This window comes from Palaemon carinicauda, chromosome 37, assembly GCF_036898095.1.
Source record: "Palaemon carinicauda isolate YSFRI2023 chromosome 37, ASM3689809v2, whole genome shotgun sequence".
NCBI lineage: Eukaryota > Metazoa > Arthropoda > Malacostraca > Decapoda > Palaemonidae > Palaemon > Palaemon carinicauda.
In genome coordinates, this window is record NC_090761.1 from 54,121,569 (window position 1) to 54,146,568 (window position 25,000).

Here is a 25,000-nt window from a genome sequence, read left to right on the forward strand (position 1 = left end):
GTGTTTAAAGGATCATTTCATGTTCGTATATATCATGATATCAGATTATTTTGGTAACAGAAGTCATTATGTATTTATTATTATCACATGATTTTACGAGATAGCTTTTTGTGCCAATTATTTTAATCTGCAATATCGATATATATTTTTTCTTCGAAAGAAAGGTTTTTTTTGTAAAATATTGAAAAAAAAAATTATCTCTGATACGTTTAAAACGGAAATGTCTAAATACGAATTTCAACCGGCAAAACATTTAACTTGAGTTTTAGATACTTAAATATTTGTTGACTTTATAAACCACACACACACACGAATATATATATATATATATATATATATATATATTATATATATTTAAAGAACTTTCTGTTTTAGATACATGCTTGAGCGTTTAAAAATCCTCCTTTATATTATTCTTATATAAATTGTATAATATAAATGGCAGTGAAAAGGTGTCTATGTCAAATTAAAATAGATATGTATTTTTATAATGCAAGTGGGCACCCTTTTATAAATGATTGTTTCCCGTGAATCGGGGTAACAATCTCAAAGTGCCAAGTTGTTCTTTTCTCAATGGGTTCCTAGTAAGGGCACGTTTTGGCAAAGACAGTGACCCAAACACAGAAGAATAGTACATCTGAAAAATATAAAAATAGAACTGGATTTGATTTCAATTTTTTAAATATTTCTATGGAAGAAAGATTCAGCTTTAAAACTAAATAAAACATTTCTTCGAATGCTCTCTCTCTCTCTCTCTCTCTCTCTCTCTCTCTCTCTCTCTCTCGTGGTGCTTTCGGTAGGACGTCTAGCTGGCAATGATATTCAATAGATTCTACATTCACACACACACACCCATATATATATATATATATATATATACATATATACATATACATATATATATACATATATATATATATATATATATGTGTGTGTGTGTGTGTATGTGTATGTATGGATGAATGTTTGTGTATGATTGTGTGTATGTATAATTTATCTATTTACCATCTAATTTCTCATCTCTACGCGAATTATATGCTTCAACAGTTTCACGTAAAATGTGAACCCTCTCTTTTTGTATTTTCCTGATCACATATTAATAGTAATTCCTCTGAGCGAATTTTATTAAAAGGAAACGAAGTAGAACACTGTAAGTAGCCCTGGCCATGACCCTGCATTGAACACCGGTGTGCTTGTGTGTGAGCGTGAATTCGTATGCTTGTTGTTAAGTGGGTCAAGCCGGAAAATAACCTTTCTGCTAAAGCTTTGATGTTTCCGACATTAGTCATGTTTTCATGCGATTTTTAACTTTGTTTATCTCATTTTTTATGTTTTATTTATTTGCATGTTTTAATTTTAATATTTTCTTATATCTTGTCATCTAAACTTAAGAAAAAACTGCTTTAAAATTTAAAATTTTGATGGATCATATCCCTTATTTGATTAAATTTCATTAACAAATTTCTTCTTAAACAAGTGATAAGTTTAGAGAAATCAACGTCTGCCTCTATACAATGGATATTGAATTATTTTTTTCTTATGTAATATTACCGTTATTAGTTATAACAAAATCTCTCTCTCTCTCTCTCTCTCTCTCTCTCTCTCTCTGTATTATCTCGTTGTTAATACCACTGACAGTGTGCCTTGCGTGGCGTCCTATATATAGCATTCAGGATCATTTTAGCTCTAGGTACATTGATTTATATTGTTATATGCACTATAATTTTCGTTTATTCTAACCTACTAAGCCATCAAACTTCTTCAACTTTACCTTGATACAATTAGCAACTTGTGCGAAAAATAAACCTCTAGAAATGTTTTAATGATTTCGTTATGATAATAATAATAATAATAATAATAATAATAATAATAATAATAATAATAATAATAATAATAATAATAATAATCCCTCTCGGAAAGTGCATTGAACATTATATCTTTAAAAAAAAAAAAATCGGCTATTTTCTTGAACGAACGTGTAAACAGAATTCGTACGCTCGCTCCGTGAACGTACTTCCAAGACGCTCGTGTGTGTTCGTTCATTTGTACGTTTGGCACATAAGCGGCATATCTGAGAATAGCTCCCCTGGCACTTTCCAATGGCTTTAGTTATTACCTTAGGTGACCCGTTCGGTTGAAAATGGCACTGGCAGGGGTGGTGGATTTTTAGGGGTTTCTGGAAAATTTAGTTGTATGTGATATTCTGAGAGTTTTAAGGAGAGAGAGAGAGAGAGAGAGAGAGAGAGAGAGAGAGAGAGAGATTAATTTTTTCAATATAAATTTATTTAAACTTAATAATAGTATAGCTCTCTCTCTCTCTCTCTCTCTCTCTCTCTCTCTCTCTCTCGTTGTTTTTGATAATCTGAGTTTTAAGGAGAGAGAGAGAGAGAGAGAGAGAGAGAGAGAGAGAGAGAGAGAGAGTGTTGATTAACTTTTCAAAGACATCTAACAGAACTTTATCTAACGAGAAATATATTTTAACCTAATAATACTCTCTCTCTCTCTCTCTCTCTCTCTCTCTCTCTCTCAGGGTATTTCCCGGTGTTAGAAATAAATTAATTAGACTGGTAATTCATTAAATGCTTTTTTTACGTATCATTTACCAAAGTTCGTTCTTAATTGGATTTGAGTAAAGTTTTGCACTCAGTATTTGGCCCAATTAGATTTATTCAGAGTGGTACTTCGGTATTCAGGCGATTTTTGTTCGTACTTAGGGTTTTATTTTTATATTCCGTTAACAAGCTTGATTAGAATTAATTTTTATAAACTCATTGTCGAATGCTGGTGCTGAGGGTGAATCATGCCGTTACTAAAATTTTGATTCAAGGTTTATCAGTAGAAAACCTTTCTTAAAAACATCTGGGAATAGAGAAATTAAGAGTTCAAACGTAGAGATATTGGATATAAATGTCCTCTTTTATGTTGTGGTTACCTGGTTACCTCGCCACGACTACTTCCAAGAAATTTTAATAGCTCAGTCAAGTTAGTTTTTGCAGTGGATTCATACATTTATAGATGAGCCATAAAGCCGCCAAATATTTTGTCTTTTCCCCGTTGCAACTCCCGGAAATGTTTATTGTTTATTTTCCGTGAACTATTCTTTTTTTTTTTGCTGTGCCCCATAGCCCTCTCCCCATCTTACGGTCTCAGAATTATTTTAGTGTGTTCTATGGTTCTGTGAATCAGCCCCCCGAAATCGTAGCGTTTGTTCAACCCCTTTGCCAACATGCATTATTGAAACTGTTAAGAGGTCTATTTATGTTTGTAAAGAAGTACATACGTTCATTGTCAATATAATTTTTACATTAGAAGGGAAAATAATGTTTGTTCAATGCCACCATACATTGTGAAACGGTTAGATCATTATTTTATGTTTATGTAAAGAAATATATATGTTGTAGTTTATGTCTACACGTATAGCAGTCAGTGTTTTTATATTCAAAGGAAAAATGTTGTTCAATGCCACCATATATAGTGAAACTATTAATTTTTTTTTTTTTTTTTTTTTTTTTTTTTTTTTTTTGTAAAGAAGTTAAACTTAATGTATTTGATGTCCACACATGGAAGAATAGTCAGTATTTTTTGTATGGGAAGGAAAATAATTCCTATTTGTTCGGACGCAAAATAACAGTTACTCAATTGTTTGTTGTCTGTTACCCTCTACCGAATGGCGAATCTCTTAAAGGGCAGCATAAACGAACTGTATCTATTATTTAACAGGAATTGTTCAAGAAATGAATTGGCTGCCCTCCAGTGACTTTAGAATGCACCTTGTACACACACACACACACACACACACACATGGATGGCATTTTTAAATGGCACCGGTGATGTTATAAAAAGCCAAAGCTCTTGAGAGTTACTAGTTGTCGAAGATTTTGGTCCCCCACTCTCTTATCTCTATACCCATGATAATTTATGTACGTAAATTGTTTGGATCCGGCGCGCTTATAGAAGGGCTTTGCATGCACGTTGGTTAGAGCCCCCATGGCTGTGTAGGTGTCGTTGAGGCATCCAAACGCATCTTAAACCTCCCCCCTCCATTCTACCCCCCCCCCCCCTCGACGTGTGTACGTTTGGCTGCGTCATGGTGTGGGGGGACTGTGGCTGGTGTTCTTTCTCCCCCCTGCTCCCAACCTCCCTCCTGGTAAATATAATCTGTGCTGAGGGTAAGAGATGTTTCAGTTAGTCAACAAAAACACATAGGAGGTGGTGTGATGCAGTAGCAGGCAGGAGACATAAATTGAACAGAAAATACGAGTGTTGTGTCAATCCGTATAAGTTTACATTACATTATATTTCATAGGGATTTTGGTGTTACGTCAACGATTGGCATTTTGTGTCGTGAGTCATTCGTCTGAAGGTCTAAGTCTGGTCTTCTTTTAGTCTAGTTCTGCTAGAGAAGCAGCAAACACTCGAGGAGCAAGTTGTACTGGGTAGAAAAAAAAAGGAGAAAGGTTCCTCATTGTGGAAAGTGGTATTTCTTACCCAGGAGCCCTCACGAAAACGGGCAAAAAAAAAGATGTTTGTTGTCGAGTTAACCTCTGACTTCAGATAAAAGAAAATTGTCTGTTTCGCCTAGAGAATTGCTTGCAGAATTCGACACTTAAGAATAGAATGTTGATGTATAGCACTGAATATCATCATCGTCGTTACCAGCGTCGCCTCCGTCAGAATAGATTGCACGTTATTCGAAGTAACCCGTCTTGGAAGTTGTGTCTTCGAGAAAGGTTTGGTTTAGAAGCAGGCAGACTGCATAGCTTCTTAGAAAAAGTTTTGAGTCGTGTTCGTTTATTTGATAAGGATCCTGAGAAGTTGTTTCTGTTAGAAGAAAGAAAAAGGTGTTCTTCAAGCATGAAGATGTGTGTGCGTTCGAGACTTGAAAGAAAAAACTGACTGAAAATTGTTTAATCTCTATAATATAAATTAACCAACAATTTTGTGACGAGTCGCTACATAAAAACCAGTGTTATAGCAAGTCATTTGCCTTTTGATACTAAATTATTTAGTGAATAAAAGTTTTACTGAAGGTTATTGATACCAAGTCCTTTTGACCTTTGAGTAAGAAGGACAAGAAACCCGTACAGACAAAGGTCATTGAAAGAGAGAAGACCGAAAAAAAAGAGAGAGAGAGAAGCTCCAACAAAACAGTTGAAAATTAAATGAGCGTGTGGGAGTTACCGTCACAGCATTGAGCAACGAATCCTACAGCAACATCGCATCAACGGCCTAAGCAATAGTTAGAGTGTGGGGGGTTTAACCGTTCAAGGTGTACACCGAGCTTTTATCCTGTATCATTAGATCTCCACCGGCACCTCTGTCAGCAAGCTGAACCTCCTCCCTCCACGCTGCAAAGATGACTTTCGGAAAGGTGTGCGCTGACGCCCTTTTGTAGATTTGTTTTGCTTTTTGGATATGTGAAGTGATTGATTGCTTTTGTTCGTCTGTGACCTGAAATGTTGTCTGAGAGATATGATTGTGTTGGTGACTCGGGATTGGTGTGTTTGTGTGAGGCGATTGCTTGTGATGTTCGTCAAGCTGTTGTGGTGTGATCTTGCGCCTTTTTATCTTTTATGTTTTTACGTTTTTATGTGTAAAATGCTCGTGTTTTCTGACTTTAACATTGCAAAAATAACTAGTTGCAATTTATTATTGTATTGTAAGTTTAAACAATTTAATATTTTCTATTTTTTTATTCTTATGTTTTTGTTTTTTATTTGCATTGAAGGCTCGTGTTTGTGACTTTAACACTGCAAAATAACTCGTTGCAATTTATTATTTTATTGTAATTTCAAGGTAGTTTTTTAAATTTTTATTTTTTTCCTATTTATATGACCATGTAAACACTGAAATCCCATCACTGAATCGCCAAGAACAAATACCCAAAGACATTTCCTCATCCGTGCATCGCCCGTGTCTCACTCGACCTTCGGATTTTAGCGATCATGTCCCACCGCCAGGTATATTTGGTAGGTGGCCCCTCTCCAGAGGGGGACTCGCACTTACGGCCAGTTGTTCTAAGGGGGTTAAATTCCATGCGTATGATAATTCTGTATGGTAGATTATGCGCAATTGCCAATGCGTTATTGTTATCTTCCTTTATGTAGGTTGTGGGGCAGATGGTACCGGACGGACCGGTTCAACCTGAAAATTCAGGTATGCGGCTTAACTGACAAGCCTAATGGAACACTGCCCTTCAACGCAGATAAAATTCGTGGTATGAACATTCTCTCTCTCTCTCTCTCTCTCTCTCTCTCTCTCTCTCTCTCTCTTGTAAATTTTGAGTTTAGGTTCTTTATTAATTTTCTGAAACAAAAGTAAATCAGAAAGTCGTTAATATACATTGATTTGTTTAAATATTATTTTTGAAAATCTATATATATATATATATATATATATACATGCATACATGAGGTGAGGTTGCAACCCCGTACCATTTTCTCCTGACGCTAGCCGATTCAGGTTTCTACAGTATTTGTAGCTGTGTGGGCTGGTGGGACCTAGCACACATGAATTGAGCACTTCACCACTCAGCCCTGGCGCCCACTTTGGCTGATGCACTTTCAAAGGGGGCGTGGATAAATTACACACACACATACACACACACACACACACACATATATATATTATAATATATATACAGACAGTCAGACAGACAGACAGACACGCGCTTTTATACTGTAATAGAAGATGAATTTTTGTTTTTATTATTGATTTATTGCGTTACTTAGTTATAGAAACTTTTAATTGATTTCCACCAGACGTGTCTATTTTACTTGCGTTAATCAGTGGTATAGGAATGAAGATTGCGATTCAGCTGCGCCTATAAAGTATAAAAAGTTAAGATATCTATTTTTAGTACAATTAATTCAATGAAAATGCAAAGGTTAAGAAAAAAATTAGGCTTCCAAAGATTTCTTCTAAAGAAGATTAAGCGACGAATCCCTGTATCAGACACATATTATACCAGCAAATAGATTTAAAAAAGAAATTGTATCGAGAAGGAATAAAGAAAATCTCGTTTACAGTGTAGAAGTTGGTTTACCAACCCACGCGGGACACATCATATTTCCTCTTAAAGCTCGTGAAAGTAATAAGGACACGGAGAAAGACCGCCACCTCTGCATTTTTTGAGACGTAGCCTAATTTGAAACGTCCCGACGCGTCTTACATCATCCATGGACGCCCACAAGTAAGCCCGTGTTGCACTTTTCCTGACGCCGACGCCCATTTGTTCTTTTGGTTTAATCTGGAGAGGAGTCGTGCTCTATTCTCCTCTCGAAAGATGAATGGCTGTGTTAAGGAAAACCCCTTGCCCTTAGGTGACCGACTCCTGACAACACATTAAAAGGGAACCGCGAAAATAAGGGACATTGTCTAATTGATCTTCACGACAGTGAAGAAGAGGCGGGAGATTCCTATGGAAGATACGGTATGTTCGTCGTCATTTTGTTTTCAACTATAATGAAGAGATAGTGAGTGTCATTCGTCTCTTTCGAGTGCGTAGGCGAACAGTTTCTTTAGAGTGAAGTGACGGTGAAATTTGTTTTAGTATTGCATTATCGTTCCGTTAAAACATTATGTGGTTCAAGATGGCAGGTGGATTGGATGAAAGTACTACTGCCATATACATCCATCCCTTTTTGTTGATTACCTTGATTCCAGGTCTAGTGATATGCGTTCGTAACTTCCCCATCAAGGTTAAAAAGTTCTCCTGATAAGAAAATTTAATATTTTCGAGTAACTAAATGTATGTATTTTTTTAGTGTATGTGCTTTTGGAAAGGAAGTTCACTATATGATTCGAGAAAGGGTAGTAATTTATGCCAAAATACCTTTTGATGTTAGGGAAAGAAGTAATAGTAGTAGTAGTAGTAGTAGTGTGTGTGGTGGTTTTTTTTTTTTTTTTTTTTTTTTTGCGTAACATATCCAATAACCACACGGCTAGTTAAGCGACCGTGCTACCGATGGCAGTCGTAAATCCGTTGAAAATTCCTGTAGTTTTTTTATTTTTATTTCACGTCAGAGATGATCTCTCTCCTGCTGTTATGCTTTGCATGCTTAGAATTATTTTGCTTTCAGAAATTATTCCGATTCGTTGCTTTTATGTCGAGACATATTTGAAAATTTTTATTTTAATATGTATAATATATATATATATTATATATAGAGAGAGAGAGAGAGAGAGAGAGAGAGAGAGAGAGAGAGAGAGGTGTATGTAGGTGATTGAAATAAACGTAAAACCTTCTTAATACTCATCCAATCGATTTTCTGAGTAAAAATATTGTTAATGGTGTAGATATACGATATTTTGAAACTATTTTTACGATTTACAAAATGTAATGATTTTCGTGCTATCTTGTCACTATTTTGTAAGTTTTATACTTTTTTGGGAAAATTTAAATTCAATTGTAAGATTGCTGCGTTAAGCAAAATGTTATGTATTTACCTTTGCGTATATTTTCTTTTAATTAAATTAGGTAATTTTTTTTGCTCAAATGTAATTGTCATCTTAACACCTGCATTTCGATATAGTCCCTAAATATTTATTTCAAGAACGAGATGAAGTCTTCCAGAGTTATGTAAATTTAGCCTCATTTGTGTCGATTCTGACACAAAATGAGACCCTCAAATGTTCACGATTTAATCTCGAGAATTATTCCTTAGTTTAGTCGGTGTGGTCTCACACGTGTCAAACCTTTTTTATTTCTTTATCCTGGTATCTCTTGTCAAATTTCCTTATGTGGTCCTCGTTTCTTTGTTTTGAACTTCTTGGCAACGGTTGAAGTCCCAGGTGCCACCTGCCAGTTCCTAATTTTTTGTCAATATTTGCCTTCCTTTCCCTTGTTCAATTTGTGCCTTGATGTCGATTTTGGTCTTGTAGCAAATTGTTATAGGTCATAAGGTTTAATCATCTGTGAAACTATTCTTACTTTGTTTTCTTGAGATTGGCTTGAGGTCAGTTTTAATCGTCTAGCAAATTGTTATTGTAAGGTTTGATTATGTTTTCTTGTGATTTTTTTATATGAACGTATACAATTAATCAGTAGTGATAAATGTATTAATTCTTGTTTGGTTTCATTTTCGATTTTTGATAGATATTAAGGCAATCGCAAGCCGAAGAATTACATTTATTAAAATTCGGCATGAACAACATTAATTACATTCCCATGGAATTTTAGCAAATAACTGTTTAAACTACTGCTAATTTATATTTAGTGTTCCTCGACTATTTTAACTTTGCGCTACCAGAGGTACTCTCGATCGCGCAGCCTATAATTATTTTTATTTAACACATTGTGTATTGTTTAATGGTAAAATATCCCCTATTCCGATAGTCTCACCAATACTTGAGTGGCAAGGTGGTTGCTTGACGACTTTTTTTTTCGTGTGTAGAAAGACGACACTCGAGTTGAGTGTCTTTTTTTTTTTTTTTTTTAATTTCTAGTCTTGAAAGTTTTCCCATGGGTGGTGTTTATAGTTATCAACAGAATGTATTTATTTCCTTTTATATTTAGTTTATATCGAGTAGACTCTGTGTTCAAAAGATATGTTATCACATGCGGTTTGTCCATAGCAGAAACGTGTAACTTTTTGTCAGTTTATCTTTGTATTTACAATGATTTTTCCGTTTAATTTTAACAAGTATTGTAAAACGTTACCGAGTAAACATTTGCTTTGTATACACCAAGAAAATTAAAGGGTTGTTTTAAATCTTGAAATATAAATCATAATTGTAAAGATACGAATTATAGCCGGCAACCTGATTTGAACTTAGTCTTTTCCAAAGGAAATATAACATCGAGGAAGAATTATTCAATTCATCATGTTATTGTAAATTTTTTTAACATTTCAAATTCCATCAGGACTGCTAGCACGTGTGCACACAAAGGCGGATTTCCCTTTTTAATAACAAAGGAGTTTCACGTTATCATGATTTAAGAGCCTTGCGGAATGGCCCGTAACCACCAACATGTCCATAAAACCCTAGATTGCGTTTACACCATATAGGAATGTGACCTTTAGCTTCATTTTGCCCGGATTTTCGATCGACCCTTGTTTATGATACTGCACATGAACCTCATCAAAAATGTTTTTCCCATAATAAAGATTCACCTTGTCATGTTTAAAAATTGTTATTCAAATTTAAAAAAATGAAAGGCTAGTACCAATATCCTGTTGTTGATTTGTCTCTTAAAGAAAAGTAGATTAAATATGCTCAGGAGTCTCGTTAAAAAATGGTACAGAAATTCCTCAGCTTACAAATTTAATTGGTTGCAAGAAGCTGTTTGTAAGTCGAATTCTTTGCAAGTCCAATTTTTTTTAAATTTTGGCCTAAGGTAAGACGTAACCTGAATCCCATGCCTATGATTTCCTGCTGCAAAAGTTAACAAATCGTCAGGTTTCATATGAAATAGATATCAGGTTATTACAAATGTTGTTTTACTTACTGTATTAAATGATATAAATTGTTTTATTACAATATATCTTTATCTTATCTTTGTTATTTGCAGTTGGATTTGCGGATGTAAGTCGAATGTTTGTAAGTTGAAGATCTTCTGTAATTCAAATTCAAATTCAAAGGATTTATTGACATAAAAATGACATGAAATGGGGTGCATTAGCATGCTAATAAACCTGCCAACGAATATAGTGAAATATACATACAAAATATCATCAAACAGAATTATACGAACAAATCAAACAATGCCTACGTTATTTGTTCCAGAAAAAGTTAGGAAACTTTTTGACAATTTTGGTACAAACATCATTATTTAAAAAGTAACATACCTGATCTCTTACATTGTTAAAACTGTCATTTCTGAATTCTGATAAGTTACTACATTCCAATATATAATGATGTAGTGTATGCTTACGTGATACACTACATCATTATATATTGGAATATAGTAACTTATCAGAATTCAGAAATGAGAGTTTTAACATTGTAAGAGATCAGGTATGTTACTTTCTGTAATTCAATTAAAAAAAAGTTAGACCAATGTCCTTGAAGCCGAGGCTATTGGCTATTGTTGATATGTCTTTTAATGGAGGATAGATTCAATATACTCAGTTGTATTACCCTTATAACAAAGGTAGTATTAAACTCTCTTAGATGCAGAGTTAACAGGTTCTTTGGACCTCGTCCAAGGATGCCAGTAGCTGTGGAAGAATAAATGACTACTTATGATATTTCGTCTTGGCATTTATTAGAAGCATATCCTTTTGAATAGTCTTGGAATTTCTTTTGATTGCATTAAGACAATCGTGAAACCATTAAAACATTACACAAAGTTTATATTAGCAGAAATTGAGAAATAACTTACCCATAAATAAACACAAACTGAAAAATAACAGATTTTATTGTTTTTTATTCTCTGTCAAAAGCAACAACTATAGCAATAATTGAAATTATAATAATATAATAATAATAATTAATCTTTCATCAACAACTATAGCAATAACGCAAATTATAATAGTCATAATGATGATTAATCTTTCATTACCATATTTCTTTAAAGTCATAATGATGATTAATCTTTCATTACCATATTTCTTTAAAATGTTAATTCCTTTCTTGTATATCATTAATCACCTGAATGATGAAATTCCTAATTTTAACCCTGCCACATCAATTTTACAAAAGGTGTTCAACGAACAGTTAGAAGCTACAGCGCTGTTAATTAACTGTTCGTTATTTGATAATTGCTACTATTGTAAGGGCCCTTGATTTAGCACGCACGCGACGATAATTATATGGTAGGATAATGATGGTTTATAATATTTTTTTTTTGTCTTTATTTACTTTCGTTTGGAAAGATAACGTTGCTCTATTTTATCTTTATGAAATTTAAAAATTATACAGTGTATTTATTCTTCATCGAATGAGATGTATGTAATTACTAAAGAATATATAAATATGCTTTTTTTTATGTTGACCAGGCTGACATGAGTCTTTTTATAGTTTATATATGACATATCTATTTTTGACGTTGTTAATAGTTTATATAGGACATATCTGTTTTGACGCTGTTACTGTTTTTAGAATGATATATTGTTAATTTATTCTCATCATTTATTTATTCCTATCCTTTCCTCACTGGGCTATTTTTCCCTGTTGGAGCCCTTTGGCTTGTAGCATCTTGCTTTTCTAACTAGGGTTGTAGCTTGGCTGGTAATAATAATAATAATAATAATGATTACTTATAATTCATGAATTACAAACAACAGATTCAACGTAGAACCAAGAGAATAATCCTCATAAAAATGTAAACAAGTAAAATGTTCCTCGAAGAAATTATATTTATTATCCCTCATAGTTCATACACCACCACACCTCGCGTCAAGTAGGACATATATTCAATAATCATTTATAATTTCGAGGCAATAGAGTACGTTCACTCACATGCCGTAGGCGGTAGCTGTGCTGGGGCATGAACATTCCGTCCTTGGCCTTGGAATGATAATCTCTGCCTCATTCCCCCCTCCCCCCCTTCTACTATCCCATGAAGATGTGTATGAGGTGGAAGAAGGAACTTGCAGCTACGTTACTTATTCTCTTCTCGGGGCTTTTTTTTATAATTCGTTGGCTCGCCAGATGATGATGTGGGTTCTTTCTTTCTTTATCAACGATACCCAGTGCCAATGTTACGCTGCTGTTGCTGCTTCTCTCTCTCTCTCTCTCTCTCTCTCTCTCTCTCTCTCTCTCTCTCTCTCTCTCTCTCTCTCTCTCTCTCACACAAAAGTTTAATTTGTTTATTTTCTATTTCTCTTTTCAATTTGCTCTTAAACATCAAATACCTTTTTGATGTTTAAGGACAAATTGGAAAATTAAACGCGTGAGAGAGAGAGAGAGAGAGAGAGAGAGAGAGAGAGAGAGAGAGAGAGAGAGAGAGAGAGAGAGAGAGACCCTAGAAAATAATTATGAAACTTCAAAAAGTTTACTACTTCATCATTTCGTGAGATTCCTTCCTTGTTAGCAGTTTCACACACTGAATTACCTTATTTAAAAGGCGTATGCAAAATTCACTAATTTTTCCAAACGAGTTCAGAGCAGACGATAATAGTTCCGGGTCGGTTACTCCGATATGAGATTCAGCGCCTTAATTTGTCTGCGCAGACTTGAATTCCAGGCCTTCCGCATCAGACCACATGGCTCTTGGGAGGTTGTTTTTTTGCTTTTTTTTTCGTTGTTACAGTGGATGGAATTAGGACTGTGAGTCGGAATTATAATGGTAATAGTAATAATAATGATTATCGTTATTGCTACAATTCATTTAAATGCATATTTTTTTGCAGATGACATCCGGATTTTTTATCATAATTCATGTATTTTTACAGTAAATGCTGGTAATAATTATTCTTTTCATTATATGATTTTTTATAAATAAACAATTTTTTCTGTTTCAATATTACTTCATGATGCAGTAGCTGAGGCCGTGTTTTTGTTCTAACACCTGAACTAGTCACTACTTTTTTGCAAATGTTGAAATTTTTTTTGTCACATGTCCGCAAAAGAGACATTTAATCATACTTATTAATTCTTAATCGTAAAGGCGTTTCTCAAAAATGAATTAAACAAATAAACAAACAAAATAATATTGATGCTGCTGAAATAGGCACCGGGTATTTTGCATGAGTGGTATTTCTACCCCAGAGAAAATTTGAAATTTTGACTTATGAATGAACCCCATGAATAAAACAGTAGCAACCGTTACTTCATCCTAGGAACATCCGGGAGGGCTTTAGGAGATTGGGAAGGGTTGGAACTGATCCTTGCTTCTAAAACTTCCTACTACAATTGTCGGTTCTTGTGACCATCGTGTGACGTGATGTGCATTTTAACCGGTTTTATTGTATGCTCTGGGTGTACATTGAATATATATGCGCTCAGTGTTCATTTGACCTTGCATCAAAGGTAAACGTTAGAATAAAAAATCTCTGTGATATTAACAGAACATATACAGATACAATAGAAAATACAAAATCTAGTCTATTTTGTTTGCAATAATAATACTGAAGCCAACGTAAATAACTTTTATAGACAGAAATTCCGAAAAAAATACATAAAATATTCTTCATAGCATTTTTTATACATTTAATGCAATAATTAGGGTTTTATTTTAGCGATAAGAAAGCATTACTTAAATCTTTTAAAATCAAGTAAACTAATTAGGAGGAAGTTTGCGTCAATAGGCGTAGGAGGATATGATGATGATGAATTAGGAGGAAATTCTTGGCTTGTAAAAGACTGGTGTGATATGACGTACTACTCATTCCAGGTATTCTTAGGATACACAGCCCGGTAATGGTATTCACAAGCCTTCGTCAGCTTTTCAATGGAAGGAATACTAATGAACAGCATTGGTAGAATCGACAATGTGGTACCAAAGTACCTAGTCTTATATCCCACATTAGTTTGTAGATTATATAGTAAATATTTATTTTAATGTTGTTACTGTTCTTAAGATATTTTATTTTTCCTTGTTTCCTTTCCTCACTGGGCTATTTTCCCTGTTGGAGCCCCTCGGCTTATAGCATCCTTCTTTTTCAACTAGGGTTGTAGCGTTGCAAGTAATAATAATAATAATAATAATAATAGCAACTGGTATTTTATTTTTGATTTATTTACTGATAAACTACACGAGTCATGATTTATTCATATTTTTGATAAAATGCATCGCCCTCAATTTACTAATTTTGTCTTTGTTAGTGTTGTTTTGTTAATATTGCTTATTTCATTTGTATTTTACTATGATAAAAAATCTTGAGAAAGTATCCAGCTCTGCTAAGCAGCATCAAGAGACATTTATGTTTATATATGACACGTAGAAACCAGTCCTAACTCGATATGGTTGTTTGTGTGAAGAGGTCAGTGTCATACACTTCATCATATTCTTATGAATTATACATTTTATTTCTCTAACGAAGACGACCTCCTTGAAGATATTCTAGTTTAGGGCGAGGCTTGCAATACCATGTGGTTTAGATGACCAAGTTCCTTATGGGTAGAGTTCGTAAAATAATGTTACTTCACTTACTTTTATGTTAAGGGCTATTTTTCTGCTCTAAGCACACAGGGGAACCCTACCCACTATATGACCTACAAGATTAGTTTATTGTAAGTACATTGTCATTGCTCACAATTCATCTATAACGTTTAAAATGCTTCCAGAAGACTAAAATTACAGAAAGATCATTGGCTTAGAAATTTAAATTCATAATATTCATATATATATATATATATATATATATATATATATATATATATATATATATATATATATATATATATATATGTATATATATATAAAATGTATCAAAAATGTATGGCTCATTAGAAAATGAAAAAAACACGTCTAAATGTGCAAATATTTATCATATATATATATATATATATATATATATATATATATATATATATATATATATATATATATATATATATATATATAAATATGATAAATGTGCAAAAATTTATCATATATATATATATATATATATATATATATATATATATATATATATATATATATATATATATTTATATATACAGTATATATATATATATATACAATATAATGCTAATGTCTTTGTAACACTGCCATTATTATGGAGAAAGACTTTTGTTTCTGTTTAAATACCCTGAAGAATTAAATTCATGCGTGAAAATATCTTTCTTTATTCATACAACTCTAGCAAACACTCCATCACAAAGAAGTCATTCGCCTGACAAATAAGGATTTTCTGGCATTGTGCCCTCTTCCAATTGGCTGTTGCTCCCTGCTCATCCACGCAGGTTGATGTTAATGATATAAGATGAAAGAAAAATATACGTTAACGGTCAAGAACATAATGTTCATCGAGTATTTGTACGATGATTTTCTTGGCCCTTCTTTGCAGTGAAATATTTGATCTTCTTCTTCTTCTTCTTCTTCTTCTTCTTCTTCTTCTTCTTCTTCTTCTTCTTATTATTATTATTATTATTATTATTATTATTTGTTGCAATCTCCTTCAACGTTGTATCTGGGTGTTACTTGACTATTATTTTGATCGAAAAGACTTTTTGTTTACTACTTTTTATTATTATTATTATTATTATTATTATTATTATTATTATTATTATGATTATTATTATTATTATTATTATTTGTTGCAATCTCCTTCAACGTTGTGTCTGGCTGTTATTTGACTATTATTTTGATCGAAAAGACTTTTTTTTTTTTTTTTTACTACTTTTCGTATTAACTGACCGCACCCATAGTTTTTGGTACCAACTTCACGTTCGTTTATCACCTGCCTTTCATTTCCTCATTCGTTTTCAGTTTCTCCTTCTTTGTCTCCCTCTTCAGTTAGTTCTTACTCTGCTTCTTTACGAGGGAGACGTGGGAAGTAGGCGTAGCCTTTTTGGAAGAGTCTTGGGTTAGTCATTAAAGGTGATCATAATGTCCTAGGCTTCTCTCTCTCTCTCTCTCTCTCTCTCTCTCTCTCTCTCTCTCTCTCTCTCTCTCTCTCTGACTATGGTTTTCAAACTACAGGAAAAAAATCTATTTATGAAATCTTATCATATTCTTATTCTTCTTTAAATGGCATAATATTCTTCTAGTTTTAGAGATGCGGATGTGTATTACAGGTTTTTTTTTATGTGCAATAAGGGGGTAAGACCAAAGACTGAGTGGTATGCCATAAAGTTTATTATTCATAATTGGACTTCACACCTTCACTACAAAATCGCCAATACGTTTTATTACAGTAATTTAGTCTTTTGATTTTTGCATATTATTGCCTGCATAATTTTGATATTGGTAATAGTTTTAACATAAATATTATTTATTACTTTGAAAATAAATAGTCTTTTTGGGGGGTAATTTTTAAAACTGTAAAGCACCAAACGAGGAGACTGTCAAGGACTTGCTAGAAGGATTTATGCTTAGTACTGGAGCCAAGCAAAAGGAAGCATTCAGATAGCTTGATGGAAACCCCCCAAAAAAGGAAGGGCTGGGGGAGTTGATGGCTTGATGGAAACCCCCCCCCCCCAAAAAAAAAAGGGGGGGGGAGGTTTGGGGAAGTCGAAAACAAAAACCAATGCAGCTGACGGCTGGTAGTGACTCATGACAGCTAATTATTGACAGTTTATATATCTTTGTTTTATTAAGATGTTTATGATTAAAAAAAAAAGAAGAATAGGGATGAAATTATGAGACTTCGGGACCCATGAGAATTGCCTTTGCATCCTCACAACACTTAATTAGCTAATTAGCTTTGGAGTTGATTGCTGGTGCGACCGCAGGACTTATCAGATTTCGAAGGAGATTTATGACCCTGGGATTTAATTACTGCTCACTGGTTAGGCGCTTCGGATTATCTCTTGGGAAAGGGGCGTTAACCCCTTATCAAGCCAATATTGAAACTCCTTTTTTCGCCGACATATTTTTTGATAAGAGGTGTCAAGTGTTTTGTACCATATGAATTTTAAGTTTTTTCATTACCTTTTTAACGAGTATATGGAAGTCATAATTTTAAGAAATTGTATGCCAACCCCCCCCCCCCCCCTCACTATCAATCCCTACTGGGATTTATAGCTCATCGGACCGAGGTTAATTACCGGTCTCACAGGCACTAACTAGATTTGATTAATTAATGGTCAATGTAGTTATAGTTTTCGATCAGCTACGCCCTGTTTTTTAAGACTTAACTTGATGATTTGTTATATGAGGGAATATTTTTGGATCAACAAGTGCAACATTACTTTTTATTTATCTATTCAATATTACTTTATAATATTTTCATCACCTATTCTTGGTTTACACGATTCTTTAGTTGAGTAATTCTGCAGCGTACTTTGGTATGATATACCCCAGAATTGGTTTAAGCTACCGTTTTTTTTTTAATGCCAAGGTCACGTACCGAAAACTATTTTTGTTTTCTGGCCGAAGTTTAGCCACAACTCTTGTTTAGGTGACATGAATGTGTGCTGTTGCTGTCTTCTGTACCCCCAGGGAAAGGGAGGAGGAAGGGGGGGGGGGGGCAAATTGTTGACTTTTGGCAGCGATTTTTAACGTCCTCAACCGTGATTGGATGCGATCGAACATGTCGTCATTCTTACGTAAGCTTTATCATCCTGAAGGGTCTGGCTTCTGTGTTACACATCACCCTCGGCGTGTGATGTGATGTGCGAATACGAGTTGAATTTGATTAGCTATCGAATCAGTGTAATTCGTGTCGTTATTTGCAATGTTCGAAGACGTTTGTAGTGTTGTGTGATTATGCATTAGTATTACGAAATCTGAAGTGCAATATGTGGGGCCCTCTTAAATCTTGAGGACACAGGCCGTCGATCGATGTAATGATGGGTCTCAGAGTGCCAGCAGTATCAAGGTGTTTATAATTTTATCTATATTTTGAAATATAAAATGTAGAAATAGGCTCATTGTCTCATGCTTCGTAATAGATGATTTTGTAGGTAATTTTCCACATCCACTTTTGTAGCTGTAAAGAATAGTCATAACTCCAAGCCACACTTTGGCATTCTTGCACCAGTTATTAAAGATTTCTTATTAGGTGGTTGTATCATAATGAGTTATTGCTCAAATTATGGATCCCATCAATTGATAATTTATAGGGGTGCCTTAGTCAATTATCTTCCCTCTCCCCATCCCTGTAAAGGGGAAGGCCAGCTGCTCCTAACAGTAAGTCGTGAACAATCCAAACAACACCGTCCTTATCCTTATATTTTGACGCTAATAATGTTATATCCAGTTTTTTCCCCTCTTACATAGTTCAGTTAGAGCTTACAGTCTTTGAACATGTAAAATATTAAACCCTTAATCAACGACTCGTTGATTTATTCTTGTCACGTAATTCTGTTAGTGGCGGTAAAGGGATTTAATTATTCCTGTTATTAGAGATTAGGGACGCAGCTTTTGATTTATTGTCGGTAATTTTGTCGACACAGTATCCATTGTAGATTAATCTTTGGAAACTGGTTATTACGTGTTTGAGAATCATTCGTTTGTATTGCGTGATGTTAATTATGATTATTCCTTGCTCCTAACAGCAAAATAATAGTACATGTTAGATTTATGTTTATGCACATATAATTTACATGCGCAACTCTATTAGCCCACTCCTACGAAATCTCACTGAATATTTACGTTTTTCATGGCATTGTTAATAATGTTAATTTGTTTTAGAAACACATTTTAATGAAAAGGAAATTTTATAATGCACTCACTGTTTATACTTACTTAATTTCAACCTTGTGCTTCCAAATATAATTTTGTTTTTTATGGTATTTTATTATTGCACTTAGTTTTTTTATTTTTTCGGCTAGGTTCATAAATGCAGTCTATCAGATGACTGATGTAAGAGTAACAAATTGTCATTGTACAATTCATATCTTCTCTACTACGGTTATAGAGAAGACTAGTGAAGGTATGCCTTGATAGTCCAGACGTCGATTGTGTTAATCGTAGGAATTGGGTGGATCCATGCTAGTATTTTATGGTGCTCACATAAATGTGTCGGTAATAAATCATTGAGAGAGAGAGAGAGAGAGAGAGAGAGAGAGAGAGAGAGAGAGAGAGAGAGAGAGAGAGAGAGAGAGAGAGAGAGAATGTTATTGGCAAATTTAGTAAAAGAATTGGACAATGGCACGAAAAAAAAATGAAGAAAGGAAGACGCGAGTTAATTACCTGGAAAATCTCAGATTTGTGCAGTTGGTGGAAATAAAGTTCATGTCTTAGAAGGTATTACCGTAATCGTGTTGCAGTCAGACATTTTTTTAAGAAGCATAGATATTAATTTTTCTGAATAACTTTTGTTTTTCATGCATTTTTTTTTATTCTTTGAGAGTATTTATATACAATTTTATGTTTTGTGTTTTTTCGAGTCACTGCTGATAAATGATATTATATAACAATGGTTCTCATTTTATTTTAGTAAGGTGAAGGATTTTTTTTTTTTGTTTCTTGCTTATAATTGAATTTTTTTTTCTTGCCTATAATTACTATTAAAATTCAGCTTTTGTTGATAACTTTGATAACGATGATTTGTCCTTTGAAATGTTTAAATGTTACATTCCGGTGATAACCTATTTTGATTCATAAAGTACTTTTTATGAAACTACTTTTTTATCTGCTATTTTCCCTGGTAGGGCCCCTGGGCTTATAGCATCCTGCTTTTCCAATTACGGTTGTAGCTTAGCAAGAAATGATAATAATAATAATAATAATAATAATGATAATAATAATAATAATAATAATAATTATAATAACACTTGTTATCTTAAAAATGCAATTTTTACGTTATTAGTGTAAATCATCACTGCTACCTAAAAATTAAATATGTATTTTCTTCTCTTCCAGCTCTTGAGTAGCAGTAGCAGCACAAGCAGGAGTACTGGTAGCAGTAGCCAGTTGAAGAGATCGCAGCTCACGTCTCACTCCCACTCCTCCAGCTCAAGCGAAGTCAAGTCCTCCAGTACCAACTTAGGTGTAAGTGAACACAAGTCATCGTCGTCGAGTATCAACAAGTCTAACTTATCTGAGCTTAAGTCGTCCATGTCTGAAGTCAAATCTAATATAAGTGAAATGACGTCGGTAAGTAAAAGCACACACGCTTAATAATTACATTTGCATACATATGTGCACACACACGCGCACATATACACACATTACATACATATGTGCACACACACACGCGCTCACACACACATACACACACATATATATATATATACATATATACACACACATATATATATATATGTATATATATATACATATATATATATATATATATATATATATATATATATATATATATATATATATATATATATATATATATATATATAAAGTCATGAAGGGAATTTATATAGGCCTGTGTTAAATTTCTAATATCACTTATCTGAAATTAAGTCTTATTGATTTAACTATTGATAATATATTCACATATTCGTTATATCAACTGCATAAAGTACAAATAAATTTCCCGGCATCAATGTGCATGCATAATACACCCTTCTTAATTTCAGAAAGGTCTAAAACCGTGTTTTTCATTTGGCCATTAAATGACCTCATTTTCCTCTTATCTTTCCAGCAAAGCAATAGCGTCAACTACAACCGCTCGATGTCGTTAGCGAGCAACTCGGCCCTGCAACAGAGCACCTCGGCCGCTAGCTTGCAGGGCACGGGCTTCAACAAGCTCAAAGCCTCCGGTTTCACCATGGGTTCCATGGACGCCCTCAACGACGTCATACAAATGGGCTCCACCGAACAGTTAGCCCTCCCCGACGTCGAGGGACCCGAATTCGACCTGCAGAACGCCCTGGCAGCTCAACAGGACCAACTAAGTTCCTCTCCCCCTCGCTTCTACAGGCGCTCTCAATAATAGTAATAGCAATACCAAAGAGTTAAAGTTCCAGCAGAAGAAAGTTACCTCTTCGCAAACTACTAAGGTTCGTTGTTACATTTAGACTTCTGAAGCTAGATATACCCCTTATTACTTAATGTTTTTTGCTCAATTTGTATATAAATTTATATTAATTTTAGCTTGAATTTCTATATAAACAATGACTTTCTCCTTGAAAGGAGAATTCTTGCATTACTCCAAGATTTTATTACTTTCGGTAGAAGTTGGAAATCCAGTTTAACCATTACAATTAAAGGATCCCTATAAAGAGATAATGTTTTAGCTTACATTACACCTGAAAGAACCATAATTGATCTTGTACTACCTTGTAATAATTGTATTTTATATGATGTAAAAGGCCGCCATTTACCTGTATATTTATTTGATACCTCTCAGGTTGTGACCGATAAAGATAGTTACGAATCAGCGTCCGGGCAGTCCTCCGAGTCCCGGAAGCTACAGTCCGGAGATGTCTCCTACGAAGAGTCCTCGAAGAAGGCCGCTACCAAAGCCAAGCTCGAAGTGGACGGCGTCACCGCAGAGAAAGCAGCGGCGATATCACAGGTAAGACACTTGTAATTTGAGAGAGAGAGAGAGAGAGAGAGAGAGAGAGAGAGAGAGAGAGAGAGAGAGAGAGAGAGAGAGAGAGAGAGAGAGTGGTTAGTCGTGCAGGTAAGAAGGTTAAGGCAATAGTAGTTTATTTATGTACAGTGGGTAGAGGGAAGAGAGAGAGAGAGAGGTGGTTAGTTGTGCAGGTAAGCAAGGCTAAAACCATAGTAGTTTTTTTATGCACAGAGGAAGGAGAGGGGAGAGATAAAGAGAGAGAGCTCAGAAAGAAGATAAAACACTTGTCCTTTCTTTACTTAACGAGACACGACAACAGCCCAACTAAGATCAATGCAAAGATTAGATGAAATAGTTTCCGTATAAATTAACCCATGCAACTTCTCTCCCTATATACTGATGTCTCATAAATAACTACTCTCTATCTAAATTTTTATCTCTATTTGACTTGTCTGAACATAATTATCTTCTATGGTATAAAAGTGGAAGGGTGAAACCAATCCCTTTTTGTAACTATTTAATATTTTCTCTAGCAGTGGGGAACCATATTAATTTCATGCCTAGGGTTTTCTCACTGTTATCTCAAGCAACTGTCCCATCACTTGCTATTAAAGACATCTGTATACAAGAGCCCTGTTGTGCTTTGGTAAAGGTCTGGTTACCTACCTAAGATTCTTTGTTGATGTTATCTTTAATTGTTCTGAGTTGGGTATGGCGAGTACCAGTGTTCAAAAGGACTAGTTTCGTATCTGTAGACACTTTGTGTAGATTTTCTTTGCTTTTATTATTATTATTATTATTATTATTATTATTATTATTATTATTATTATTATTATTATTATAGATTTTCTTTATTATTATTATTATTATTATTGTTGTTGTTGTTGTTGTTGTTGTTGTTGTTGTTGTTGTTATTTGTTTTTTCAATTTGACGTTCATTTTTACAGCAAGAGACCATTAAAATATTTAGGATATCGATAACGTGTAGGTCATGTTAATTACTTACCGGTGTGTTAATTAATATGAAATATTGGTTAGACAAAGTAAAAAGACCATCGAAATTGTTTCATTTCAAATACGTTTAGAATTCGCTGCTGCCTTCTTATTTGAAGAAAAAAAAAGGCCATAAATGGTTATCTTATACATCTGTTACACTGTAGGATAGTGGAGGCATACAAATGTAGTAGTCACCCCTGATTGAACACCATTTTCTACTAATGCGGGACGAACGTTTTCTATAAAGTTCCTATAGTGATGGTAACTTAAATATAATGTTTTCATCGAACTTTTTTTCACTGCATGCAAGCTTTATTTTCCTATGGTATAATTCCATCAGTTGAATGAGATTTAAGAGCTATTATGCCTTGCATACATCTTAGCTAATTAGAAATCTTTGAAACAATATTAATCTAACTATTTTAACAGGCTAGAGTTATTTGAAATAATATACCAAGATTCTCTTTATAGGTTTTCTTTCCCTCTTCATAAATACGATGAAAGCTGACTCTAATGTAACGCCTGAGGGGATTTTTATTTTACTTTCTTTTGTGTTGTCGATGATTCAGTTAGTCGACTGATTATGGTCTTCAAAGAAAATTAGGTTGTTTAGATTGGAGTTCATTGGCTGACCATAAACTTAATCAGGAATCGTTTAGCCGAGTCAGAGGGGAAGATTTTGAAATAGACTCAATTTTAGGGAAGGATTTTAAGTAATTTTTTTTTATTTGTTGAGAAAGCAGACATTTTCAATATAGTCTAATTTTTTTATAACATTATTAAGAATGTTGACTTTTATCCATGTTGTATTTAATAATTCAGTCTCATATTTTGACAATAGCAAGAATTATTTTTGTATTTAATAATGTTTTAAAAGACTTCGATTCTACTAATATTTCATTTTTATGACGTATTTTTTTTAGTTGTAGATGTAAATTTAGACGTCAATAACGCTTAGTAGCAACGTCAGAAGGAATGCCATTCAGTCAATCAATCTATAGGACCCTACAAAATCCTTTCACAACCTTGTACGAACAGTTCCTGCACCAACAATAAAATAAAACTTTTAAGTAATGTGAAAAAAATCCTTGAAATAACATTCAATAATAAACCAAGAAGAATGCACCCTTTCTCATACCCCCCCCCCCCCCCCGTTTCTTCCTTATATTGCCTCTTCCTTTTATCATTTTCCCATTTAACCTTTTGAGTTATACGTGAAACGAGTCACGCATGATGGCACTTATACCTGCATGACACCTGTAATTAGCTCGAAAACGTAATGACAGGGGTAATGTGATTGGAGGGGCTGGAAAGTTGCACATGGCCGGGTACCAGATAAAGTTGATGATATTTTTTAATGGTATGATGTATTTTTACGGTTTGTCATTTGACTGGCTTCAATAATTTGCGGGTGGCATTTATTGCTTAATTTGATATTTCTATGTTTTTCGTGATGGCAGAAATATATACATATATATATATAAATATATATATATATATATATATATATATATATATATATATATATATATATATATATATATATTATATATATATATATATATATATATATTATACGTGTGTGTCTGTGTGTGATATTTACTTGTAAATCAAATTTGGTAGAATGTTGAAATCTGTTATTTTCAAGGGCAGAAAAAAAAATATGAGGAAAATTATTAAACCAAAGATGACTTAAAAGATGTAATCATATTGATCCCTCTCTTTGAACCATTCATGAAGATGAATATGTACTTGAGAGAGAGAGAGAGAGAGAGAGAGAGAGAGAGAGAGAGAGAGAGAGAGAGAGAGAGAGAGAGAGAGAGAGATGATGCCAAAGTTCCAAATAAGTACATAATGTTCCCGTGTCCCTTTTTTTAATATTTAATTTTTTGTGCTATATCACTTACCCTTCTCTTAAACATTTTAAATTATCCAGTCACTGCAAATAGTTTTATAGGAATTTGAGCTTAGAATCTCCTTTTAACTCTTCAGTATCTGATTTCTATCGAGAATATTCCGTGGGCGAA

The 25,000-nt window shown here is 33.8% G+C and overlaps 1 protein-coding gene across 1 annotated transcript in view; it reads left to right on the plus strand.

The window, feature by feature from the left end:
• Positions 1–25,000, plus strand: part of Sarm (sterile alpha and armadillo motif) — a 518,042-nt gene that overhangs the window by 457,554 nt on the left and 35,488 nt on the right. Inside the window, 4 exon segments of the mRNA XM_068361232.1 lie at positions 20,366–20,599; positions 21,102–21,362; positions 21,364–21,459; positions 21,810–21,977. Of these exon segments, the coding sequence (XP_068217333.1) occupies positions 20,366–20,599; positions 21,102–21,362; positions 21,364–21,459; positions 21,810–21,977 (759 nt within the window).